This window comes from Spodoptera frugiperda, chromosome 11, assembly GCF_023101765.2.
Source record: "Spodoptera frugiperda isolate SF20-4 chromosome 11, AGI-APGP_CSIRO_Sfru_2.0, whole genome shotgun sequence".
NCBI lineage: Eukaryota > Metazoa > Arthropoda > Insecta > Lepidoptera > Noctuidae > Spodoptera > Spodoptera frugiperda.
The window spans coordinates 4,590,497-4,613,609 of NC_064222.1; the positions used below are offsets into that span (position 1 = coordinate 4,590,497).

At 37.3% G+C, this 23,113-nt stretch overlaps 2 protein-coding genes across 3 annotated transcripts in view; one reads left to right on the top strand and one right to left on the bottom strand.

Moving 5' to 3' along the window:
• Nucleotides 1-1,079: 1,079 nt before the first annotated feature.
• LOC118274567 (apyrase) lies at nt 1,080-10,470 on the top strand. Its single transcript, XM_035592140.2, has 11 exons — nt 1,080-1,258; nt 4,135-4,357; nt 4,699-4,890; nt 5,661-5,791; nt 6,198-6,342; nt 6,827-6,953; nt 7,454-7,611; nt 8,292-8,382; nt 8,962-9,117; nt 9,572-9,735; nt 10,269-10,470. Exons 1-11 carry the CDS (start codon nt 1,155-1,157, stop codon nt 10,395-10,397), a joined length of 1,620 nt encoding a protein of 539 aa, XP_035448033.2. The 5' UTR covers nt 1,080-1,154; the 3' UTR covers nt 10,398-10,470.
• Nucleotides 10,471-11,006: 536 nt separating this feature from the next.
• Nucleotides 11,007-23,113, bottom strand: part of LOC118274568 (nardilysin) — a 41,538-nt gene continuing 29,431 nt past the window's right edge. For both annotated transcript variants that reach the window (XM_050696703.1, XM_050696704.1), the window contains 7 exons: nt 22,568-22,711; nt 21,010-21,146; nt 20,238-20,382; nt 19,729-19,781; nt 14,366-14,375; nt 14,085-14,186; nt 11,007-13,765 (listed from right to left, as the gene is read on the bottom strand). In XM_050696703.1, the coding sequence (XP_050552660.1) occupies nt 13,565-13,765; nt 14,085-14,186; nt 14,366-14,375; nt 19,729-19,781; nt 20,238-20,382; nt 21,010-21,146; nt 22,568-22,711 (792 nt within the window). In that variant the 3' untranslated portion in view covers nt 11,007-13,564. The remainder of the gene's footprint in view (nt 13,766-14,084; nt 14,187-14,365; nt 14,376-19,728; nt 19,782-20,237; nt 20,383-21,009; nt 21,147-22,567; nt 22,712-23,113) is intronic.

Genomic DNA, 23,113 nt, shown 5'->3' on the forward strand with positions numbered 1-23,113 from the left:
TTTATTTTATTTTTATTTTTATTTTTATTTTATTTTTATTTTATTTTTATTTTATTTTTATTTTATTTTTATTTTATTTTATTTTTATTTTATTTTTATTTTTATTTTATTATTATTTTATATTTATTTTATTTTTATTTTATTTTTTTTTTATTTTATTTTTATTTTATTTTATTTTTTTTTTATTTTTTTTTTTTTTTTTTTTTTATTTTATTTTTATTTTATTTTTATTTTATTTTTATTTTATTCTTATTTTATTTTTATTTTATTTTTATTTTATTTTTATTTTATTTTTTGATTTTTGAAATATATCTATGAAAAAATATATCTATGTCCTTTCTAAGGTTCTAAACTATATCTGTACCAAATTTCAACCAAATCCGTCAAATAGTTGCGGAGATTAATGGTATAAGTATAGAATGTTCGACGTGATTCTTTAATTTGACATAACTTTTTTATTTATGAACCGATTGACATGAAACAAACACTAAATGTAAATTTAAGCATCCCACAATATATTCGTGAAAACCGCATCCAACTCGGATCAGCCGTTTCTGAGATTAGCGCGCACAGACGAACAGACAAACAGACAAACAGACAAACAGACAAACAGACAAAAAAAAAGTTAATTACATTTTTGGGTTCGACATCGACATAACAATAACCCCTGCTATTTTTTTTAATTTTATTTTCAATGTACAGACAGCACTTTTCTACGATTTTATTATATGTATTGATTGATGATTATGATAACTTTATAAAGATAAGTAGATAGACTGCGTATCCGCACACTGAAGTCAGTTCTTTGCTAAATCTTATTGTAATAAAAACGCATAATTATTTTACTTAAAATTACTTTTAAACAAGAGATGTTTTGTAGATGAAAATCTACATATTTTATTATCAAATTAAACATATTTTTTGTAACAGAAAATAATTAGTTTTTTTATCTAAAAAGAACCTCTTAATTCAACTCTTATTAAGTACATAAAACAAATTAATAGTAATAATAAGTACATTGCGAATCTATAATAAGGAAATAAAAATATAGGCCTGAAGATATGCGCAGCTAATCAATAGCGGTGTAATCGTGTGATATAGTGGTGTTGTGTTGATAAGTGGTGGGTCGCGGGCAGTGTGTGCGCTGGGCCAGCATGACACAGGTGGTGGTGTACCTCGCGCTGCTCGCGTGCTCGGCGGCAGCCAGCGACAACCTGTACGAGCTCAATATTATACACTACAATGATTTTCATGCGCAGTAAGTAGATTTTTTAAGTTGTTTTTTGGTTGTATTTAACTTTTTGTTGGGATATTGACGATTGTTTTATCGTAGGTCGTAAACTGAGAAAGGGATATTTTGTGGGTACAGAAGAAGGATTGGAGACTTTAATTTCTTTCTCTTTCCATGAAACTGTAATTAACGTTCAAGATTACTTAAATATCTATGTTCTGATTTTCGATTATTTACCTTATTACTTAATATGTATTTGGTACGGAGCAGGAGTTGGAATGAGGTGGTTTTCAGTCAGTGACGATCTGGCACTCCCCCCTACTTCCCCAGGATAGGAGTAATTTTAAGATATTCGACCACAAACAGACCACGATTACTTTTCACATTATGATCGCAATTGCCTCAAATACTTTGGTACAGATAGCACCTTTAGTAAGCAATGTAGGTACCTATAGCTTCTACATTTTGGATCCTAAAACTTTAGTAACATATGTATTAACTACTGTGCTTCAAATGGCTAGTTCTAACGATCTGTACGATTTTCTTTCGTTGACCGACCCTTTCAAAACTCCCCAAAAATAATTACTGAAATAATACATACTCGGTACTGAATAATCGCGTATCTCTTTATAAGTGCCGTTGACGACATAAGACTCCTTTTGGCATTTCGATTACAAACTTAATGAATTCCTTATGAACGCTATATTGCTAGCTAAATAAAGTTTATTAAGTATATCTAATATACGTACCTTTATTGCATTGCGTGTTTGTGTCAAGGGAACTTAAGTTTAAAATAACCTAGTTAGTCGCTTAACAAAGGGTAGTGTAGTTATTGTATTTTTGGCATCATTTACTACCTATTTATTATGATGTACGATTGATTCACCAATTTATTGTAATTGCGAGTACCACACGCACACGAGAAGGAGGAATATTTACCTACCTATCCTACATGTTCACGTGATCATATATCTATCAAAAGATTTTCCCTTGGTAACTATGAATTTGTTACTAAAATTTTATAATAACTATCGTGAGACATAAATTAACTACATTAACTATAAAAATCACGGTTGACCTACTCATGTACATTAATGGAGAAAAGCTTTAATAGTTTCGAGTCACACCTCTGTGACTCTTCATCATGAGCAGCCTGCGTACGCGACGTCACGTAAAATGTTGCTAAACATTTATTACAGAAATAATTTACAGTTAACAAGGCACAGTCAGTCATGATAAAAAATAGAGCTATATACTACTTACTAATACCACCAATCAGGAATAATTAAGTAGATATAGCCGTAGAAATATACCCATAGCTTATGAGATTAGTCCAGCTCAGTCAATTACCTACTTATTTGTTTTTACGAATGTACCTAGTGGTCTTGCCTTCGTAGGTACATAATCACTTAAACCGGTAATCTTTACATGTGTTTTATGATTCGATAAATGGTTAATGAGATAGATAAGCGTCTATCTCGCAATCAAACAACGTCGACGTAGAGATACGATCGTCACGCATTTGCATATTTTTGAAGAATGCTTTGTTTAAAGTTCATTATTTTGATGAAAAAAATAATAATGCATATTATGTAGGGTCGGGTGTCTCACATTGAACCAGGCAGCTACATTTAACCACCGCCGAATCTCGAAAATGTGACATTGCTAAAGTGCGCTAATATGAGTAAAAGAGAGGTATTTACGTTCCATTCCTGCCCACTAGTTTACGTGGCGATCGCGAGCAAAGTGTTTTTATGAGGAGCATTCGAAAGCAAACTGACTCAAAAAGTAAATCTTTTTTGCAAATTCAATTCTTTTTTAGCTTTTTTCGATTAAATAATATCAATTTAATTATATATACATTGTTTTCTATGGTTAGTTAGCAATTAAAAGCGCTATAATTCGTGTTTTTACGAGATTGATTTGCCGGTAAAATATTGAAGTTAGTTATCAAAACGTGGTGTGTCTCACAGTGAGCCACCTGAGGGTGGTACACATTGAGCCTTGGAACATTACGTACATCCCAGTCACTAAATGAGTTTTTTTAAAGAAATGTTTTTAATTTGTTATAAAATGGTGCGAAACGAAGTGTTAACAAGAAAAGTGGTGGGCATTTGGCTGGCAACATGCTTAAAGCCCTTAAACTGCACAGGTGAAAGTATTCGTATAAGATTTAAAGTGATTTTAATAAAATTAAATATAAGGCTGATTATTAGACTGTTGAATAGTTTGTTTTATAATAAATAAAAATTGTATAATTCACTATTCCTGTTTTTATTATTCTCACAAAGTTTTTCGCTTTGATTTCGCTTATAAATGGAACTAGAATACATAGAAATAAGGTGGCTAAATGTGGACCATACCCTGGTTAAATGTGTACCACCTGAAGTACTCATTGAACCAAAAATCATTTTTCATGAAAACCTTGTTTACACTGAAACTAAAAGGAATATGAGAAATTAATGTTTTACAAAATTAAAGCTAGATAAATTTGCTAAGTATACACAAAAAATTAAAGACATTGATTGAAAATCCAGCCCACTATGAGACTTTGAAATTTACCTGGTTCAATGTGAGACAGCTTACCATACCTCAATAAATTTGCCCTAAAGCTTATTAAAATAAATGTAGATAGGTATTTTCCTGTGAATTCTATCTACATCATCATCATAATTATACCGTATAATTTTTACGAGGAACCTCGCAAGGATTTTTGAACGCCTTGTTTGCCTTGATGAACGATATATGGGTATATGGAAATTCTGAATACCTATTAATGATAATATATGACAATAACAAAATTATGTATTTGTTAAAAATACATACAAAATACGGTATGTAGGTAATGATAGCTAAACAAATAACTGTTAAAATGAGATCACTAAATATCTGTGTCTCCTTAGCTTCGACGAGATAAGTCCATCAGGCGGAGTATGTCAGCCAGAAGTAGAGACTTGCATCGGGGGCTTCGCCCGTCTCTACACGGCCATAAAGCAAGCGAAGGAGGCAGAACCTGACTCCCTGCTCCTGAACGGAGGAGACACCTTCCAGGGCACCGTCTGGTACAACTTCCTCAGGTGGAACGTCAGCTACAACTTCATGAACTTGCTGGATCATGACGCTCATGTAAGTCATGTGTTCTTATAACCTGTTCTGTGAAGCAGTGTGTAGCTCACACAGGTAGGTACACAGAGTCGGATAAAGCCAACGCCGGGCCTGTAGCAAATGTGAATAGGAGGCCCTGGAGTTACATTGCCTAAATAAACCAGAACGTTTGCAAAAAAGCTTTTTGTGAAGGTTTTTCAAGTCAGTTTTTTGTTGATTTGGAAACAGGCGGTGGGCCCGTAGCATTTTGCTGGCTCCTGCTAATCCGGTACTGTAGGTACACCACTACTGATAGGCACCTACTCATTTGGTACACACATATAAGTTTATCTGTTTGTTCACCTGTCCGTTATTTCCTACAGGTGCTAGGCAACCACGAGTTCGACCACGGGATAGACGGTCTACTACCTTACCTTGAACGTCTGAACGCGCCCATGCTTGGTGCCAACGTGAACACGGAGTTAGAGCCGGAGATGACACCCTACGTCAAGAACCACGTCATCGTTAATAGGAAGGGCCGGAGGATTGGTATCATTGGCGTGTTATTGCAACAGGTACGAAGTCTCTGAGTCTAGTACTGTCATAATGGTAAATACAGACCCAGTGTACAATGCAGAACATGTAAATATCAGTAAACCATAAGACTGAGAGTGCATTCGGCCCTTTGATTGGCCGGCTCGAAGAAATCAACCAATCAGAGCGCCGAGCGCGCTTTCGTTTCGATTATTTTAAACAAACAAAAACAAACTCATACTACAGATGGGGCCTAGTAGGGCTAATGCCCGATCTGGAGCTGCGGACAACGTAAAAGGTTACCGGGGCTCCGGCTCAAAGCAGGAGAAGGAACGGGGTGGTTTAGCCAGTACCTAAGAGCGGAATTAAAAATATTACTGTATTATTAATGTAGCATGGATTTCCGCAAAGTAACGCCTGATTCTATTCTATAAATTAAACTCGTACTAAGGGTACTGTACTTTAAGGTTATGCATTAAAGTTTTTCCATGTGAGAACCTGTGCCCACCTAATACAAGATTGTTTTTTTTTATTCGATATAAACTAATGCTTGACTACAATCCCACCTGATGGTAAGTAGTGATGTAATCGTTGATGGTGAGGCGCACTAGTTTATTAAGAGCCTATTCACTCTAGACTTGAAGACACCCACATTGTAATCGGATGGAAAAACCGCAGCAGGCAGATTGTTCCAGTCTCTCGATGTACGCGGAATAAACGACGAAGCGAAACGCTTAGTCCGAACCGTAGAAGTTTCGACAACGTAAGGATGGATACCCGCTGTGCGACGGCTGATTGTTAATTGTTTTAGTTCTCAGCTCCTATCGGCAATGTGAAGATGGAGGACGAGCTAGAGGCGATAAACCGCGAGGCGGCCATTTTGACGGCGGATGGAGTCGACATCATAGTCGTGCTGTCACACGTCGGATACACCAGCGATATGTCAGTATTTCTAGCGAATTTCAACTTTATTACGATGCAGTAATATTGAAATTTGAAAACTAGCATTTACCCCCGGTTTTGTTCGCGTGGAATTTGGTCTGCCATATCAAAACTGTGTGCCGTATGGATGTAGCCTAAGGGTTACGGTTAACCGTTAGACAGATGCATGCATTTAAAGCAAATATTAGTATTTGGACAATGCAACAAGGTATTTAATTTTTTTTAAAGAGCAATGTAATTACAAGGACTGTTTCCGAACACTATCTTATTTGTGTTTTGCAGATCAGAATAATATGTGTGACAATACTTGCATCTATTACGTGCCCTAACATTTTTAACATAACTGGCGTACCTAAAGTTAATCATGTAGTATTAATAATAGTAAATCAATTATTTATATTTTTAGTTGGTTAGCAGAGCGTGTGTCTCCAACAGTGGACGTTATAGTGGGCGGCCACTCCCACACGCTGCTGTACACTGGGCCCACGCCCAACGGCGACACCGCGCTGGGAGAGTACCCCACTGTTGTAACACAAGCTAATGGACACCGGGTAAACTATTTCTTTTTGTTTATGTAATTTTTTTAAATAAAAAAAACGGTAAGTTTAATCGTCCACATGTCCGCATCGGACGTATCGCACGCATCGTACACATTCCGTATCACGTCATCGGTATGCATTGCCTATGATGCAGTCCGTACGATGCGGATCAGTTGACGCAGTTGTATGAGTTTCTATACTAGACAAATGCCTGCGATGCGGGACGCGGACCTTAAAACGCCACGGTTTCATGGTGGATAATTCGCTAATTCACATAATTCGTGTTGCCTCAAGTTTTAATATGAAATCAAAAAATTAACGAGAGTTATTTAACGTGAGGCACTTAAACTAAGCCCTAAGCTTTAGAGGTTCCTTAAAATTAAAGAAAGGATGATGAAAAGCACCATTTCACCTAGTACTATTCTACTAAATATAATGAATTCACTCACATGCAATTAAGAGAGCCTCATTTACAAGTAGTGTTGTATTGTTTCAGATCCCGATAGTGCAAGCGTCGTGTTACACGCGGTACCTGGGCAACATCAAGCTGTTCATCAACGCGCAGGGCATCGTGGAGCGCTGGCAGGGAGAGCCTGTGTTCCTCGGCTCCTCGATCGTGCAAGGTACATTGCATTGTCAATAGAACATTTTTTTAGGACAAGTCACAACTTTACAAAACCACTGCAACTTCTGTAAGCCAGCATCTACTGTAGATATCTGGAGCTGCGGACAACGTAAAGGTTACCGGGTCTCCGGCTCAAAGCAGGAGAAGGACCGGGGTGGTTTTTAGTCAATAAGTGTCTGACACTCCCTCCTGCCTCAGCCAAGGCGGGAGAAGACACTGGACGATTAGATTCAGGGATATGAATGTCTTGGATCCCACAATAAAATAAATCAGAAGACATGCTTACATTGTTTTTCGTTGTATGAGTGAGGTTGCCATAGGCCAAATGCAAACCCTCTCCTCAAAATACCGGCAATGCACTTATAATACAGGATATTATGAATATCCACTCGTTGCTCACCATTAGATGATCCATCTTCTCTTTTATACATCCTATTTTGTATATCCCATATTGTATATTTCGTATATCCTATAAAAGACATGAAATGAAATTGGCAGATGAAGGAATGTTGAAGATATTGGACGAGTGGCGCATCGAGGTGGACGCGAAAGGCAAGGAGGTGCTGGGCGAGTCGCGCGTGTCGCTCAGTCGCTCGCGGTGCTCCATGGACGAGTGCAACCTCGGCAGCTGGGCCTGCGACGGGTTCCTCGATGAGGTAGCGCTTGTTTACTACTCATATACTTACTAATATACACCTATATCGCTACTATAGTTTAACGAATATATCAGTACTGCGCCTAATGCGCCTAATACCTACTAGTATTATAGCGCGGCAACCCTAGCATTATATCTTTGAAGCCGTCCGCTAGAGCACGCAGTGTGTGTGAGAGTTGGCGCCCCACGTTGGGCGCCACTTATAGCGTCTGTGGGGAGCGAATCAAGACTCACTGATTATGGTAACAGTTTATTGTTCAAGAATACACGCTTTAGCACACAGAATGTCTTACAAAAACTCACTTACTAATTAACTTTTGAGCGCGAGCCGATTGCCCGCGCGAACGTCAATAGCCAAACGTCATCTCTCACACACACTGCGCGCTCTAGCGGACGGTTTCAAAGATATAATGCTAGGGTTGCCGCGCTATAGTATGTTAGTCCATTAACAAAGTACGTAGTAGCTTCTGTCCCAAAATCGAGGCGACAGAGAGTTACTAAATACTCGGTACTCGACTAAACTACTAGCGTAACGCGAACAAGGCATAAGGTATGCGCATAATTAAAGAGAAAAGGATTTTTAAGTGAAGTTGCGTTATGTCAATTCTGTTCGAACATCAATCTTAATAATATTCAAATCATAAGTGTACTCGCTTAATACTTAAGTATATTTGATTGCAGATGGTACGTTACGCTAAGGGCCCGAATTGGAACCACGCTCACTTGTGTCTGATCAACACCGGGGGACTCAGGACCCAAATCCTTCCTGGAAGTAAGTAGTACGGATTCTTAATTATGTTAAACTTCTTAATTCTTAAACTAGGGGCTTGTACCTGTTTGTTATTTTCATATATTCCCGAACATCAACAGCCTATAAGTGGCCACTGCTGACCAAAGCCTCTTCTCACACGGAGAAGGTTTGAGCATTAATCACCACGCTTGCTCAATGCAGGTTGGCGGTTTCAAACTTTAATCAGAAATTATAAGCCCATCGATGTTTTTCTTCACCGTTTGTCAGAGGTGTCTAAATAATCTTAGAAAGCACATATAACTCGGAAAAAGTCACATTGGTACTTGCCGTTGGTAGGTTTCGATCCCGCACTCTCATGCATGAGAAGCGGGCGTCTTAAACCTTTGGGTCACCACGACATCGTTTATGTACAAGTTTACATAGGCGTAGCCAGGGGTTTGGGGGTTCAACCCCCCCCCGAAATGCGCACTTAGACATTATACTACACTATTGTATGAAGGTTTTTTTTTTGGTCACACATTTAATAGGTCGTCTTTCTTGAACCCCTCCCGAAACTAAAACCTATGCAAGTTTATAACTTAAATATCCTTTGTTTTACAGACGTGACGACCGAGGCGTTGTTGATGGCCCTACCGTTCGAGAACTCGGTACAAGTGTACGAGCTGGAGGGCCGGTACCTGCAGGAGGCGCTGGAGTTCTCCGTCGGAGTCAACTGGAGCGACACCTTCAATAGCGGACGCATGCTGCAGATTGGAGGTATACTTTACCATGGTTCTAATGGACTGATCACCTGGTGGTAAGCAATCAGCCATGAACATGGGTGGCAAAACGAGAGGAGTTTTTTACCGATTCTCTGTGCTACAGTGTATCACTCCGGTCGGTCCATTCATACAGAAGCATGGCTCTCACATAGAGCGAATCAGCTGTTACTGCGAATGTCATTCATACAGAAACATGGCTCTCCTGGTGAAGCGAATCAGCTGTTACTGCGAATGTTCCAGTATCAGATGTTTTAGATGTGTAACACTTTGTACTAAAACAACATATACAATATTTAATTCTTTGGGCTTTTCTCTAATTTTTTGGAAAGATTTCCGAATTTATTAACGTGCAGGTGATGTTTTTTTAATAATTTTCAGAGGTTTCCTCTTGTGTTTTGTGTGTACAAATACTATTTTGTTAACAAAACGTAATATTTGCATTTTTGCAGGTATGCGCGTCATAATCAATGCGTCGAATCCAATCGGGTCGCGAGTGACTGCCACAATACGTTGCATAGACTGCGACGTGCCGCGGTACTTGCCGCTCGACCCCGACGCCACCTACCGGGTGCTCTCGCAAAACTACATCGGCGACGGTGGTGGCGGATACTCGGTATGTGTAAATTCAGTATTCATAACAAATTTTGGTTAATTTGTCTAACAAAATTTGACGAGTTCGTCAAGGAGAGGCGTCTCAAGTTTAATTCCCGGGGCGTGCCCATTATTTCGGTGATAATTTACTATTTAGTCTGTTACATGTTTGCCATATTTGGTGGCAAGTTAAACAGAAGCCTTGCCATACAAACTTAAATCCAAAGTCATGGAACTCACTACTTAACATTTCCTTTCTTCCGCAAAGTAACTAACGGTGAGACGGGGTGAATAGAATGCAAAGGGTGAATAGACACAAGAAAGGGGTGAATAGATGTTAGAACATTTTTCCAATATTTATGCACCCCTCTTCTGTATCTATTCACCCCCTTTCTGTATCTATTCACCCCTCTTCTGTATCTGTTCACCCCTTTTCTGTATCTATTCACCCCCTTTCTGTATCTATTCACCTCTCGAATGCTATTCACCCCGTTTTACGGTATTATGAAACTAGTAAGAATTTCACTATAAGTACCTATCACACATTATTTCCAGATGATATCGGATAACAGAAAGAACCTCGAGACGTTCCCCGATCTAGACTACATGATGCTGCAGAACTACATGAGGAGACAGGGCGTCATCATCAAGGGCTTGGACGGGAGGATACAGGTCGTCTACTGATTAGGGATACATCTTACGCATTTATATAATTATACTCTTATTTTTTTTTGTAATAAAACATTCAATAACACAACTTTTTTTATTACCTTCTGGCTTCTATCTAATGACGGTAGTGTAGATTACATGATTAGATTTTATCATCCCTGCTGACTAACCTCAGATTTAATTGACCTCATTACAAAATGTCTAGATTCAAATTGATTTTTAACATTCTATAGAGTTTCATACAATAATTTAGATTGATCCACAGATTTTAGATTAAGATCGGTTATTAAAATATACAGTAAGAGATTTGACAAGAGTTCTTGATAATAGCGCTCTCTGACAAACTTAAATGTCAGTGGTATCAAAGAGACAAGTGGTCCGTGGACCACTAGTTTCTGGAAATCTTAGTGTGGGACCATGTGGAAAAAGTAATAGTAACAGTGGTCCTTAACCTAATAAGGATAATACAATGTGGACCTTGAGTAAGAAAAGTTTGGGAACCTCTGATGTAGAGGAAGTCCATGGACCAGCAGTGGAGCTTTCCTATCGGGCTATCGATGATGATATAAACTCTTAAGTAAAAAAAGGTAAGCTACATTAATAAATGAAATAAAACAACAAAAGTGTCCTATTGAGACTATTTATTAACACTATAATCAATAAATTTGACAGTCATTCTTTATTTCATAAATATTTTACGAATATCCAACATATAGCCGCGGGGTAGCCATGTTTAAGTACAATATTTACAAATTCATTATTTAATAAATAACTTTAAATAAAAACCAACGCTATTTACCGTTACTTCAACCGATTTTGGTATATATTGCACTCGAAATAAGGGTAAAATCCCTTTAACTAGTAGTAGAAAATCAATATACCATTCACGCATTCAATATTAATCTTTAAGTTACAGTTATACAGGTTAAAATCGGTTGAAACAACTATAAAACACATTAGTTAAATATGTAATGTTATTTTAAATACCTTTTAATATATAGGTTGACGTTTATAAAGCGCAGTACACCATATATTACTGTCCTTTTCGCACTAAGCCCTAAATGCAAGTGTTAGAATGAGATAATGAGACATTAAAAGCCAAAATGAGATGCAAAGCAGTTAATATAGATTACTATTTATCCTTGTCTTATACATGTTTGATGTCAATGGTGCGAGAGGGACAGAATGGTTTAGCAGAAGTAACGAGTATTTTCTCCTAACGCCCCACTCAGTCATTTAAAGCATTAAGTGCTGAAACAAAACTGTTGAAGGCAAATCCTCCGCTAAGCGTCAGTCACCAGTGACCGATGTGGCGGTTAACGTGTTAATTGTTATACAACCCAGTCGTAAACAATTGTTTTAGGAACAAAATCGGCACTTAGGAATACTTTAAGTATGTAATCATTAACCCAGACCGCACGAAACAATGTATTTTCTATTGTCGTCTTTTATATACGAGAGGTCAAATGACTCTGAGTAAGGCTAATAAATAATAATTTACGTTCAATAAATGTCAACCTTAATCCCAGACTTTTGAAGTGTGACCAATGCAAAAAATAGCTTCGTTTGGATACGAGCCTTTTAATCCGCTAACTTCAAAAGTCTAGGACAAATATATATTTATATATTTTGCGTGTTTCTATATATTATGTTAGTATTACGTATCTATTTCATTTTTATATACAAACTATGTACGTTAATACCTAACGCCTTAATTACACTTTTATTTTTAATAAAATATAGCGATCTATATAAAGATTGGTATATAATTAATTAAATATACTGTACAAGCTTTAGTGGCGATGGTGAGCCGAATGAGTTCTGTGTGTTTTTTTGAGATTTCTGTTTATCTGATTTTCTGGACATTTCCTCATAATATGGCTATGCCTAATGAGAAGTTGTTTACGCTTTACCAAGCAACGTTTTTCCGTATACTATTTTCAACTTTAATGACAGTGATAGAAAGGTGAATTTACTGTGCATCTAGTTTTTTATGCTTGTGCACTATAATATCTCCTGCACTGTATCAGGAGTCAAATTTTTCGATGTTTTTAACTTGGTCATATAATTTTGTCTAATCTTATTCATGCAATAGTGGTATACATCATACTTTGTCATGTTCAAAATCCCTGTAACATCCCGTTTATAAAGAAAATAGCGTGAATCTATAAAATAATTTCAAGCTGATCTAAAAGTAAATATTCCAAAATCCACAGATGTTGCGATGATAGTTATTAAAAAAAAAAAGAAAATTGTAAAATAAGGTGAAAGGCAGAAATAGAAAATTCGGACGGAATTAAATTACAAAAGTATAAAATAAGAAAATGTTTAATGGTCAATGGTCAAGTTATATAGGACACCAGCAAATCAAGCTACCCCAAATGATGTAAATTCTTCATTAAAAATCACCTTTATTACATCATCATAAAGTCGATAATCCATTAAAGGTATAAGGGTAGCGAGATTTACTGGCTATCTATTAAAATGAATGAAACAATGAACGACCGTCTCAATGTGTAGACGGCAACCAATCAGAGTTGAGAATTATCACGCGACGCTACTGCACGTCCAATGACTGAGGATTAAAATCACGAAGCATTTATGACATTAGAAATATCAAAATCTACCTAATGGATATAGCAATTGGTGTCTTTTAAAAAGGCCATTATATTACCTCTAGAGTTTATTTCGGTGTTTATTCGCAGAATAGTCAATTAGAAATGACAAATTGAAATATTTTTTTTACTATTTAATGTTTTACTTGGTAATTGTATCTGTATTTCAGATATTCGTCCCACATTTTGGTATTTATAATGCCATTAAAATACGTTACGTGCAAAGTGATTGGTCGATCACAATATTAACAGCTAGCCGATGTACTTTCGAGCACGAAGGTAACTAAAAACATGTCAAAATTCTTGTTCATGTAAATACAGCAAAATAAACCTTTTGCCTTTTACATTAAAAACCATTTTCTTTGGACATAAATACTTTTATTTAAGCCAGAAGTTTTGGTGGCGCTAATATGGTATTAAGTCTCATGAACCAAACCTGTTTGGTTAACTCTTAGCTGAGGTGACTTTAAACATCACCAGCGCCATCTACGAAGCGCAAAAACGAGAATTTACTTAATAGGATGGTTTTGTCTACATAGTGGTTTTCTGTATCCAAGATTTGGTACCTCAGCATTGTCCGAATTCGATTTTCGGTATGGTTATGAAGGGCAGCTCTACTTTGAAAGCGTTGATGTCTCTGATGAAGTCCGCATTGTTCTCTATAGTGTCTCCTATTGGCTCGCTCGCGTCCAAGTAAGTGAGCTCGTAATGCTTCGGGTGCAAGTCTGCTGCGGTCGCGTTACCTTTGTTGGATTTGTGGCCCATTATCTGTGGGGTTTAAGGTGAGATTTTTTGATAATCAAAAATTAATATTAGATGATGTTCTATAGATAAGCGGTCAAATGACTATGGTTGGTGCAAAGGGTTTGGTACTCGACGGTGGCGTATCGTGGGTTAGAATTCTTTGTGTGAACTAGAAATTATTGTTCCATGTCTTCGTTTAATGTGCATGTGAAGTTGTAAATTTGTAACCACCCATTAATATTATTTATACATTACATTAATATTTTTTTTCATAGTTATCGTATACATAAAAAAAATGTTTTGTATGGCAAATGTATGATAGATAGTTCAGAATAGTACGTACCTGAACAGATAGCTTCCTGAATTTGGACTTGTTGCCGGTTGGGAAGTGGTTGTCGACCCAGGTCTTGATGTCCACCAGCTTGATCTTCTCAATGGCGTCAGCCTGTCAACACAAAGTATTTAATATCAAAATAAAGACTTTCGAAGTATAGACGACAATTTTCAAGTCCGGTGTAAGTCAAAAGACTCGATATTTAACCATACACGCTGCTTCGGCTATTGTTTTGCTTAATGTTATGATGAGTTAACATATTATTTATGTTAAATATAATAGCGACTCACCTCCAAGAACAGTCCTGCCGCGCTAACAAAAAATACAATAACTCGATTTTGGCGCTTTCGAGAAAAACACTCTCAAAGTTTTGAACTTTATTTTTCCTGTATCTCATGAACTAGTCAAGGCATCTACATGAAAATTGTACCAAATGAAAGGGAAATAAATACAGAATGGATTCAAATACATATTTTATGAAAAATATAAAGCTTATGCCCTGAAATCGTGAATATAATGCTCATAATTAGGATTTTTTAAATGATCAACCTATCATCACTAGTCATTAATACAACAACTACAATACTTATTGTATTTATCTTTAGCAAACCTACATGTTGCAGTTCTAACTAAACACTTACCTAAATAATTTTGATAATTTCTAACGATAAATACAACAACTGAAATAGTTATTGTATTAATGTTTAGAAACACCTATGTACAATAGGAAATCCCAATGAAATAAAACACCATTCTACGTTTAATAAAGTGTATTTAAAATCAAACCAAAAATAATATAAATCTTTTAAACTAAGTAGCTAACATTCTCAAAGTTTTTTTAAACAAACGTTTTACTTCTTATAATTAAATTGAATTAAACTTGTGTTTTAGACACTTACACATTATCACAGCAATATTGTTGGACAATATTTACCTATTGATATACTTATAAGATTAAGATAAAATCAGACTATTTGTCGCGCGCAGAGGCCAAATGTAATAAAAGTTATTATTATAATTATAAACTTTTAACATTAAAACATAACAAATAACATTAATTGTTCACAAAAATCTTCATAAAGTTTTTCATTAACTAGTTATTCAGAGATCACTTGTAAAATCTTCTGAAAAGTATAGTTGTTTTAGGCTTATATTTTTACTTACTAATTAGGTATTATTGTTAATAATCACAGCATATTTGAATAACTTTAAGAATAACTTTAACATACTTAAAAAATTATATAATTGAAAAGGCACTATGAGTAAATGAGATCGTTAAAACAATTATAAAACTTAGTTTACCAGTCTCTGTACCCACTTAAAAGACTTACTTAACTATAAAAGCATTGGTAAAAAGAGATCAATGTTAATCCTTATTCCTATTAGTTTTAATTCTCCGTTGCTAAATCCGAATGGGCCTTTGTAGATTCCGGCAGTGTTGTCCAAAAATTTCTCCGGTTTTCAGGCATTAGAGGGACTAACTTAGCAAGTATCTCCTCTTTTCGTTCTTTAGTGATCCCTCTTGGGGTAGACTTCGAGAAGCATTTGGAAAGGCTTTATTTTTTTTAACTTTCACTTGAAGAAAATCTAGCTCCTTCCACTCTGATTCCAGATTTTCTTTGAATTTAATTGTGTAATGCCCTTTTTCGGCTTTCACAGACATTATGTCTCTCAAGTAAACCCTTGGTTCGATATTTCTGATTTTATGCTGTGAGGAAGAGTCTTCAAACGTGAAAAAATCAGACACAGACATAACGTGCACTATGTTTTTTCTTGAATTTGAATTCCGCACTGCATCGACAAAGTCGTCGAAATCGTAGACTTTGTTTTTTTCTTTAAAGACATTTCCACCTGATGGTGGAAATGATCGGCAGACATAAAAGTGTGTCCGGGCTCAAAATATTCGACTGTGATGACTTCAGTTCATGTAAGTTCGCTGTTGACCATGTTAACTAAGAAACACATGAACGCCCAATTTTTATTTTGAGCTGCGCAGTTGTCAGCCCATAAAACAACATGTTTTGCGTCTCTTTTATGTAACAGAAAACTTCTGAAAGCTGATAAGATATCTTCCAAATTTCTTCCGGATATTGTTTCGTTCCATAGAACAGCAAAAGGTACTTTATCATCTTTGGTTTTTCCAAGAGGTACGAAGCTTTCGTCAAAAGCTATTATACGAGGACAAAAAATAGCTATTTTATACTGGTCCATCCTAGGAATCATAATCACTTTCTGCAAATCGAAGATACAGAATAGTAAACGGTGTCTTTATCGGTTAAAGCTGCGTTTACATCGGTTTTGTAGGCTTCTCTAGTTGTTTTATACTTAAAATTGTGTGTATGGTAGAGAAGGCACTTTTCGCACGACGACGGATCTTAGATGCACTCATTGCTGTCTTCGTGAGATTTAAAGAGAGCAAATTGCTTACACTCTTCATTTCCCAAACGAGCAAACGATATGGAGTTCTCTCAATACTCTGCGGTAGGTCTCAAATGATTTTTTTTTATTAGGATAGGTCTCAGTAAAATTTTGATGCATTGAAGTTATCGTAATATCGCTTGGCAAGTATAATTTAAGAGGAGCATGTTCACGTCAATAATGTGAGACGACTGGATTGTAACTTTTGATGTGTGCTATAATCTCATCTTTGTCAATAACGTTTTTACGCTTATAACTTCATCTCTTGTCCATCTGTTCATCGACTGGTTTTTGGAGCCCTTTATGAGGTGTGTATTATTCTGTGGGTTATAACCAAGTGTTGTTAAAAAATATGTTTTGCAAACTTCAACTTTTTCATTGTTGACAAAAACTTGTATTTATATGAAATATTCCTCTTTGGTGACAAAGCTTCTTTTACTGTCCATGTTTTCACGTTCTCCGGTTCTACTAATCCTTTTATAAATAGGCCTCTTGACTCAAAATTCAAATTAACAAAACGATTATGTATATTTTTTCCCTCTTCCTGTGAAATCTTAGTAGTGCACTTTTTACGACATTTTTCTGTACACGGTTCTTTAAGGTTCAATTTTTCATTATCTCTCTGTTTTTTTCTTGCACTCGCTGTGATAATGGTGTTTTAAATTTTCGTCTTTTTCTAAGAGCACCCGATTTAGTGTAGTTTTCTTCTATTTCAGGTAATGCGTCAGTATTAGAATTACTTTTTAGTACATCCTCAACTTGTTCTTCAACTACTTCAATTTCATCACTAGGTGTTTCTGGAAACACTGTTTTCTGAACTCGAGGTAAATCAATCCCAAGTGATGAGTCAACGGGTATTTCATGAACTTCGGCTAACACTTCTACGACAGACATTGGAGCAGAGTTTTCTTGGGTTGATTGTAAAACTGTATCGGAGATATTGTATTTCTTTTTTTTTTCTCTGTGTAGGTGGTTCGTAATTTTGGTCTTTAACGCTGTCGTCAGAATCTTCATAAATATCAACATCGGCAGACTCATTATTTTCTTCATCATATGATAGCATGGTTTCATAACACATTAAAGAAACACAGGTATCATGGAAAGGTGGTATTTGCGTATCGGGTTCACTGTTATCTGGGCAAGAAGGCATGTTCACAGGCTCTGGCGAAGAACGTTCGTGTGCAGTATCCGGTGGAGGTGGTTCATGTACAGTCTCTGGGATAGCAGGTTTAATTGCAGTCTTTAGTGGAGAAGATTTGTGTGCGGTCTCTGGTGGAGGAGATATTGTCACCTTATTTTGTTTAGGCAACGCCAAGGCCAAAATTCGATCTCTCCGATTCATTTTGACTGAAACAAAACAAAAATAGTGTAGATACTTAACGTGATGATTTCCAATGAAGACCGAAGAGAAATAAGCTATTGGAAAAAGTACTGTCTGGATTCTTTGAGATCTAACAGACAAAGCTCACGTTAAAGAATTTCGACACTTTACCGTACACGAAACCCAAAAAACTTTTTTTTAAATTATTATGTTATCGGCTTACTCACGTAATGTTTTGATGAGGAACTCGACTAGTTACAAGCCATGCTAGAGGCTCAAATTCATGAGCAGCATTCCGCGATACACGACGCGGCGATTGTCGCGCTGCTACCACCAGCGATTCGAGGATCGCGCCCATCGCGCCCTCTGTCTGGAATCGCGCGCACTATCCGGGCGCGCGACGATGTTGGCTCGTTAGACTCGTTCGCCGGCAGCTGCGTAGGTGTTGGATTTGATTCTCGGGTCGACGCAAAGACGGTGTTACATACCGCACACACTGTGTCACACTACAGACCCGCAACATTGTAGGTTGACACAGATCATCGAATCGAAATAAGTCGCCGTCCCAATTTCAACAGAGATGGTGGCTGGGCATTACCACCTGCCTGGAAGCCGAGTCTACAATCTGTGTCAACCTACAATGTTGCGGGTCTGGAGTGTGACACAGTGAGCGCGGTATGTAACACCGTTTTTGCGTCGACCCGAGAATCGAATCCAACACCTACGCAGCCGCCGGCGAACGAGTCTATCGAGTCAACATCGTCGCGCGCGCCGGATAGTGCGCGCGATTCCAGACAGAGGGCGCGATGGGCGCGATCCTCGAATCGCCAGTAGCAGCGCGACAATCGCCGCGTCGTGTGTCGCGGAATGCTGCTCATGAATATGAGCCTCTAGCATGGCTTGTAACTAGTCGAGTTCCTCGTCAAAACATTACGCGAGTAAGCCGATAACATAATAATTAATTTAGTATATCTCACGAAAGTTACAATAAAATCTAAATTTTTTTTATACTCATTCACTTTTAACACAATTACACAACAGCCATACAAAATTGCGCGCGCGTTCCTGTAACTTCTTAGAATATAAAATGGCGCCACGTGGCTAACCACGCGACGCCACTTTGTATAACTAAGAATATGTTTCTTTGGAATAAAAATTGTACGATCACGTGTTTAAGTATCAGCTACTAATTACCAGTCACCTCAATATGCAATTATGCAGTGTTTTCATTATAAAATTATGTATGTTAAAAGAAAGCTTACTTACCGCATAAATCACGTCCGCGACAAGCACAAAAAGCGACGTGGACCTGGCCCGGTGCTAGCGACGCGACTGGCCAAACTGTCGTATTTTACTTCCCCCTCGCACTCTGTATCACGCCCGCTGAGCCCCGCCTTGCATAGTCTTACTAATAATAAACACAACAACTCTTTATATATATTTTAGTTTTCAGGGCAGACTTAAGCTTATTTTGAATTACATTGCTAATTATAAATACAACAACTGTATTTATTTGTGAAGTCTCAGTATTACCTCCGTAAATCGTTTAATTAAACTAATAATAAGCACGACAACTCAAAGATATTGTATTTATGACTAGGAAATAAAATATTAGAATTCCGAGTCCTACACAACATAAGTGAAACAACTAATAGTGATTGTACTTATGATTAGTAATTTAATAATAGTTCAAACCTGATGTCACCACAACCATGAGTGTTGTATTTATGATTAGTGCATTTGTTTTGAAGTTTTAGTTATTGCATTCTTGCTTAACTGTAAAACCACTTTCCTGAAGGATTCAAAAAAAGTTACTTAGAGAGATTTATAGATCTCAATTCGCTGATTCCGAATATACATATAACTGAAAATCGTCAAAAATCGAGTTATTGTTACTCTTCGTTTGTGCGGCAGAGTCTGTGGAACATGTATTCCCTGCTGACAATCTCACGCCAGTTCCTCTCAACCTGTAACAATAGTTTTAGTATAAGTGGATCATTTTTTGTAATGAGTTCATCTACCTTCACTACCGGACAAGAGGTCTCGGGTTCAATTCCCGGATTGGGCAAAGTAATATTGGGCTTTCTTTTCGGTTTTTCAAAAATTTCTCAGTAGCAGCACGGTGTCTGGAATTGTGCCCAGTATATGGCAATAGCTCCCTATTACATGGGACTTGTAAAACAAATGGTGGTATACATTGTATAGCGGCATTACGTGCACCTCTGCCTACCCCTTCGGGGATAAAAGGCGTGACGTTGCTATGCTAGTTATCGTATACAATACATAATCATACAAGAAAACAGCAACAAAAAACAGCGAACAATAGGCGGTCTTATCGCACAAAGCTTAATCTTATAAAAGACAAAATATCTCTACTTTAAAGCTAGCTATATCTCCTGTACAGTAAGTATACGAGTGCGTACCTCCTCCTTGAGTTCATAGTCGGTGGTATGCTTGAGCTGCACGAGCGAGTGCTTGGTGGCGGCCAGCGCCTTCTCCGTGAGGCGGCGCATGTCGCGCGAGAACTTCTTCAGGAACGCCTCCACGCGACCGTCCACGTACGATACGCTGGGGACAACATGCTTAGTTACTTTTTTAATATTTGTATAGTTTTAAATGTCAGAAGTTGAGATTAACAATTTCGTGGAATGTACTATCACACAGTAGGTTACAGCTACTAAGACACTAACCGTTTCGTACATTGTCCACAGGCGTACATAGTGTCACAATGTAAAATAATGTGGGGACAGTACAAAAGTCGTAGTCGTAGTGGTCGTTACTGTCCACGAACGTGCTAAATATGTAATTGATATTGTCGAAATTATTTGCTTTGCACAATTAGATTAGACTACTCATAAAAGTAGGCTTAGTACGAATTTTGTTTATGTTGAACGAGATCGAAAAGAGACCGCGTTCGGCGCCGTGGTTGGCCGGCTGCAACGAACCAACCAATCAGAGCGCTTTGGTTTTGATTTGGTTAAACGTAGAGCAAACTCGTACGATTAGATAAAAAATCAATTGCTGTTCGTTAGTCTCGCTAAAACTCGAAAACGGCTGGACCGATTTGGCAAATTTTGGTCTAGAATTATTAGTAGAAGTCCATGGAAGGTATAAAAAGAGAGCAAATATTACTTGCTTAAAGTTTGCCGGGTCAGCTAGTATTCAATAAAAAAACAAAGAAAAAGAAACAATTACCTGAACTTGTCGACCTGCGTGTTGACAGTGACGGAGAAGCCGAGCACTCCGAAGGTGTAGCGCATCATGCTGAACACGCTGTACCCGAGCTGCTCCTTCGTACGCAGCGCGTCGAACACTGGCTCCTCCATCAACAACTGTGGGGAAATTATTATTATTATTATTAATAAATAAAGATACTTGACGACCCGCCCCCTTCGCATGGGTGCATGTTGAAATATTATGCATGCAAAGAAAATTCATACAAGCTTTTGCCCGAAAACTTCGTCAGCGTCATTGGTGGTCAAAATGAAAACGCCTTCTACCCTTTAAAGATTATTACCTATGAGCTGCGCGGGTACCTTACCTTATAGATCTCTCTCCCGCACGCGCAACCCCTTGGAACGTCCACTTCGCAACGGGCCTTGCAGCAGAAGTGTAATAAATTTCACCACAACTTCAAAACCAAATATCCAATTTTAATCTGATTCAAAGACCAAATAATTATCAACATAAACTGTACTTAATGAGTGTACTGTTTAAATGTAGTCCAAAAAATGTCAAGATTTTTAAATAAAAATGTGGTTGTTGTGCCTCACTCGACATAGTTGGTATAGTGTGTCGCGGACTTTTTTGTAGACATTTATAAGATCTACAATGGGGGCCCCATTATAACATTTTATGGTTCTATCTTTTGTAGTTTAGGCAGCTACGCAAAATAAGTAACTTCTTTGGTTGATTTTTTGTCTTAGTTTGTGTCCGAAAAATCCAAATATCCTACGGAACCCTATTCTTTTCCAAAATAAAATATAGCCTATGTTACTCGTGGATAATTATTTCAATTATGGTGAAAGAATTTTTAAAATCGGTCCAGTAATTTTTGAGCCTATTCGTTACAACCAAACAAACAAAGTTTTCATCTTTATAATATTAAGTGTAGATATAAGCCTTCCTCTTGAAAGAAACTGGATCAAAATCCGTTGCGTAATTTTAAAAATTTAAGCATACAGACAAACAGACAAAAATAGTGACTTTGTTTTATACTATGTAGTGATTTTAATTTTACTCTCGTATGAGAGTTAAGTAAACCTTCTATACGGGATCGGAGCCAAGTTTATAAGGGAAAGTTTAATGATAACCGTCCATCCATAGGCCAAAATCGTACGCATTCCGTATGACGTCACCAATATGCATCGCATGAAGGCATTGCCGATGATACGGTCTGTACGATGCAAATCAGTGGACGCAGTTGTATGAGTTTCTATACAAAACAAACTTAAATCCGTTGCGTGCGATGCGTGCTCTATGTACTGATGTAGACCTGTGACAGACAGACTGACGGACAATTCAATTTGACGTTTCAAAAGTGCCTAATTTAGGATTAATTGAAATAAATGCTTTGACTTTGACTTTGACTTTAAATAGAATAGGTGGATGATAAAGTATGTTCTTATGATGCAGCTGTGCAAAATGTAAGATGAGGATGGTAGCTTAAATCAGCACTAACGCCATCTACCATGCGCAAAAACGACACCCATAATTGTTTTAACCACATATAAGTTTAATATTCCTTGCTTACCATGAGCACTTCCAGCGTAGCAGTGTCCTTGGGGTTGGTGGCCTCTCCCTGATAGTAGTTGGTGATGATACTGTTTGTTGACGCCTCGTTGAGGCTCATCACACGGATCTTACGCTCGCCCAGAGGTAATTGGTGTACCTTCACCTATGGGGGAGGAGAGTAGGGTTATAAATATATTTGATTAAGACAACGAGGAAAAATAGATCACTATCAAGAAACTATACGGGTTAGGCAAAGAAACACATGTTGAATGTGAAAAAAACTTATTGCCAATTAGTTAAGTGCCCTATTAACACGTTAAGTGTGGAACAGGGCCTCGTCTATGTCGCGCTTGTAGTGCAGCGAGAAAAAACAGTGTCGCAATGAACGTGTTAATAAGTTAATTGCCATACATAAGAATAAATTACAGGCTCTATTACGGGATCGAACCCAAGTCATTTGTTTGGTAGTCACGTTTGCAAGCACTGTTCAACATTAACAAGACATACAAAGTTGTAACAGCCTCTTAGAACAACATATTGCTATAGAATAAATAGTATTAATAAT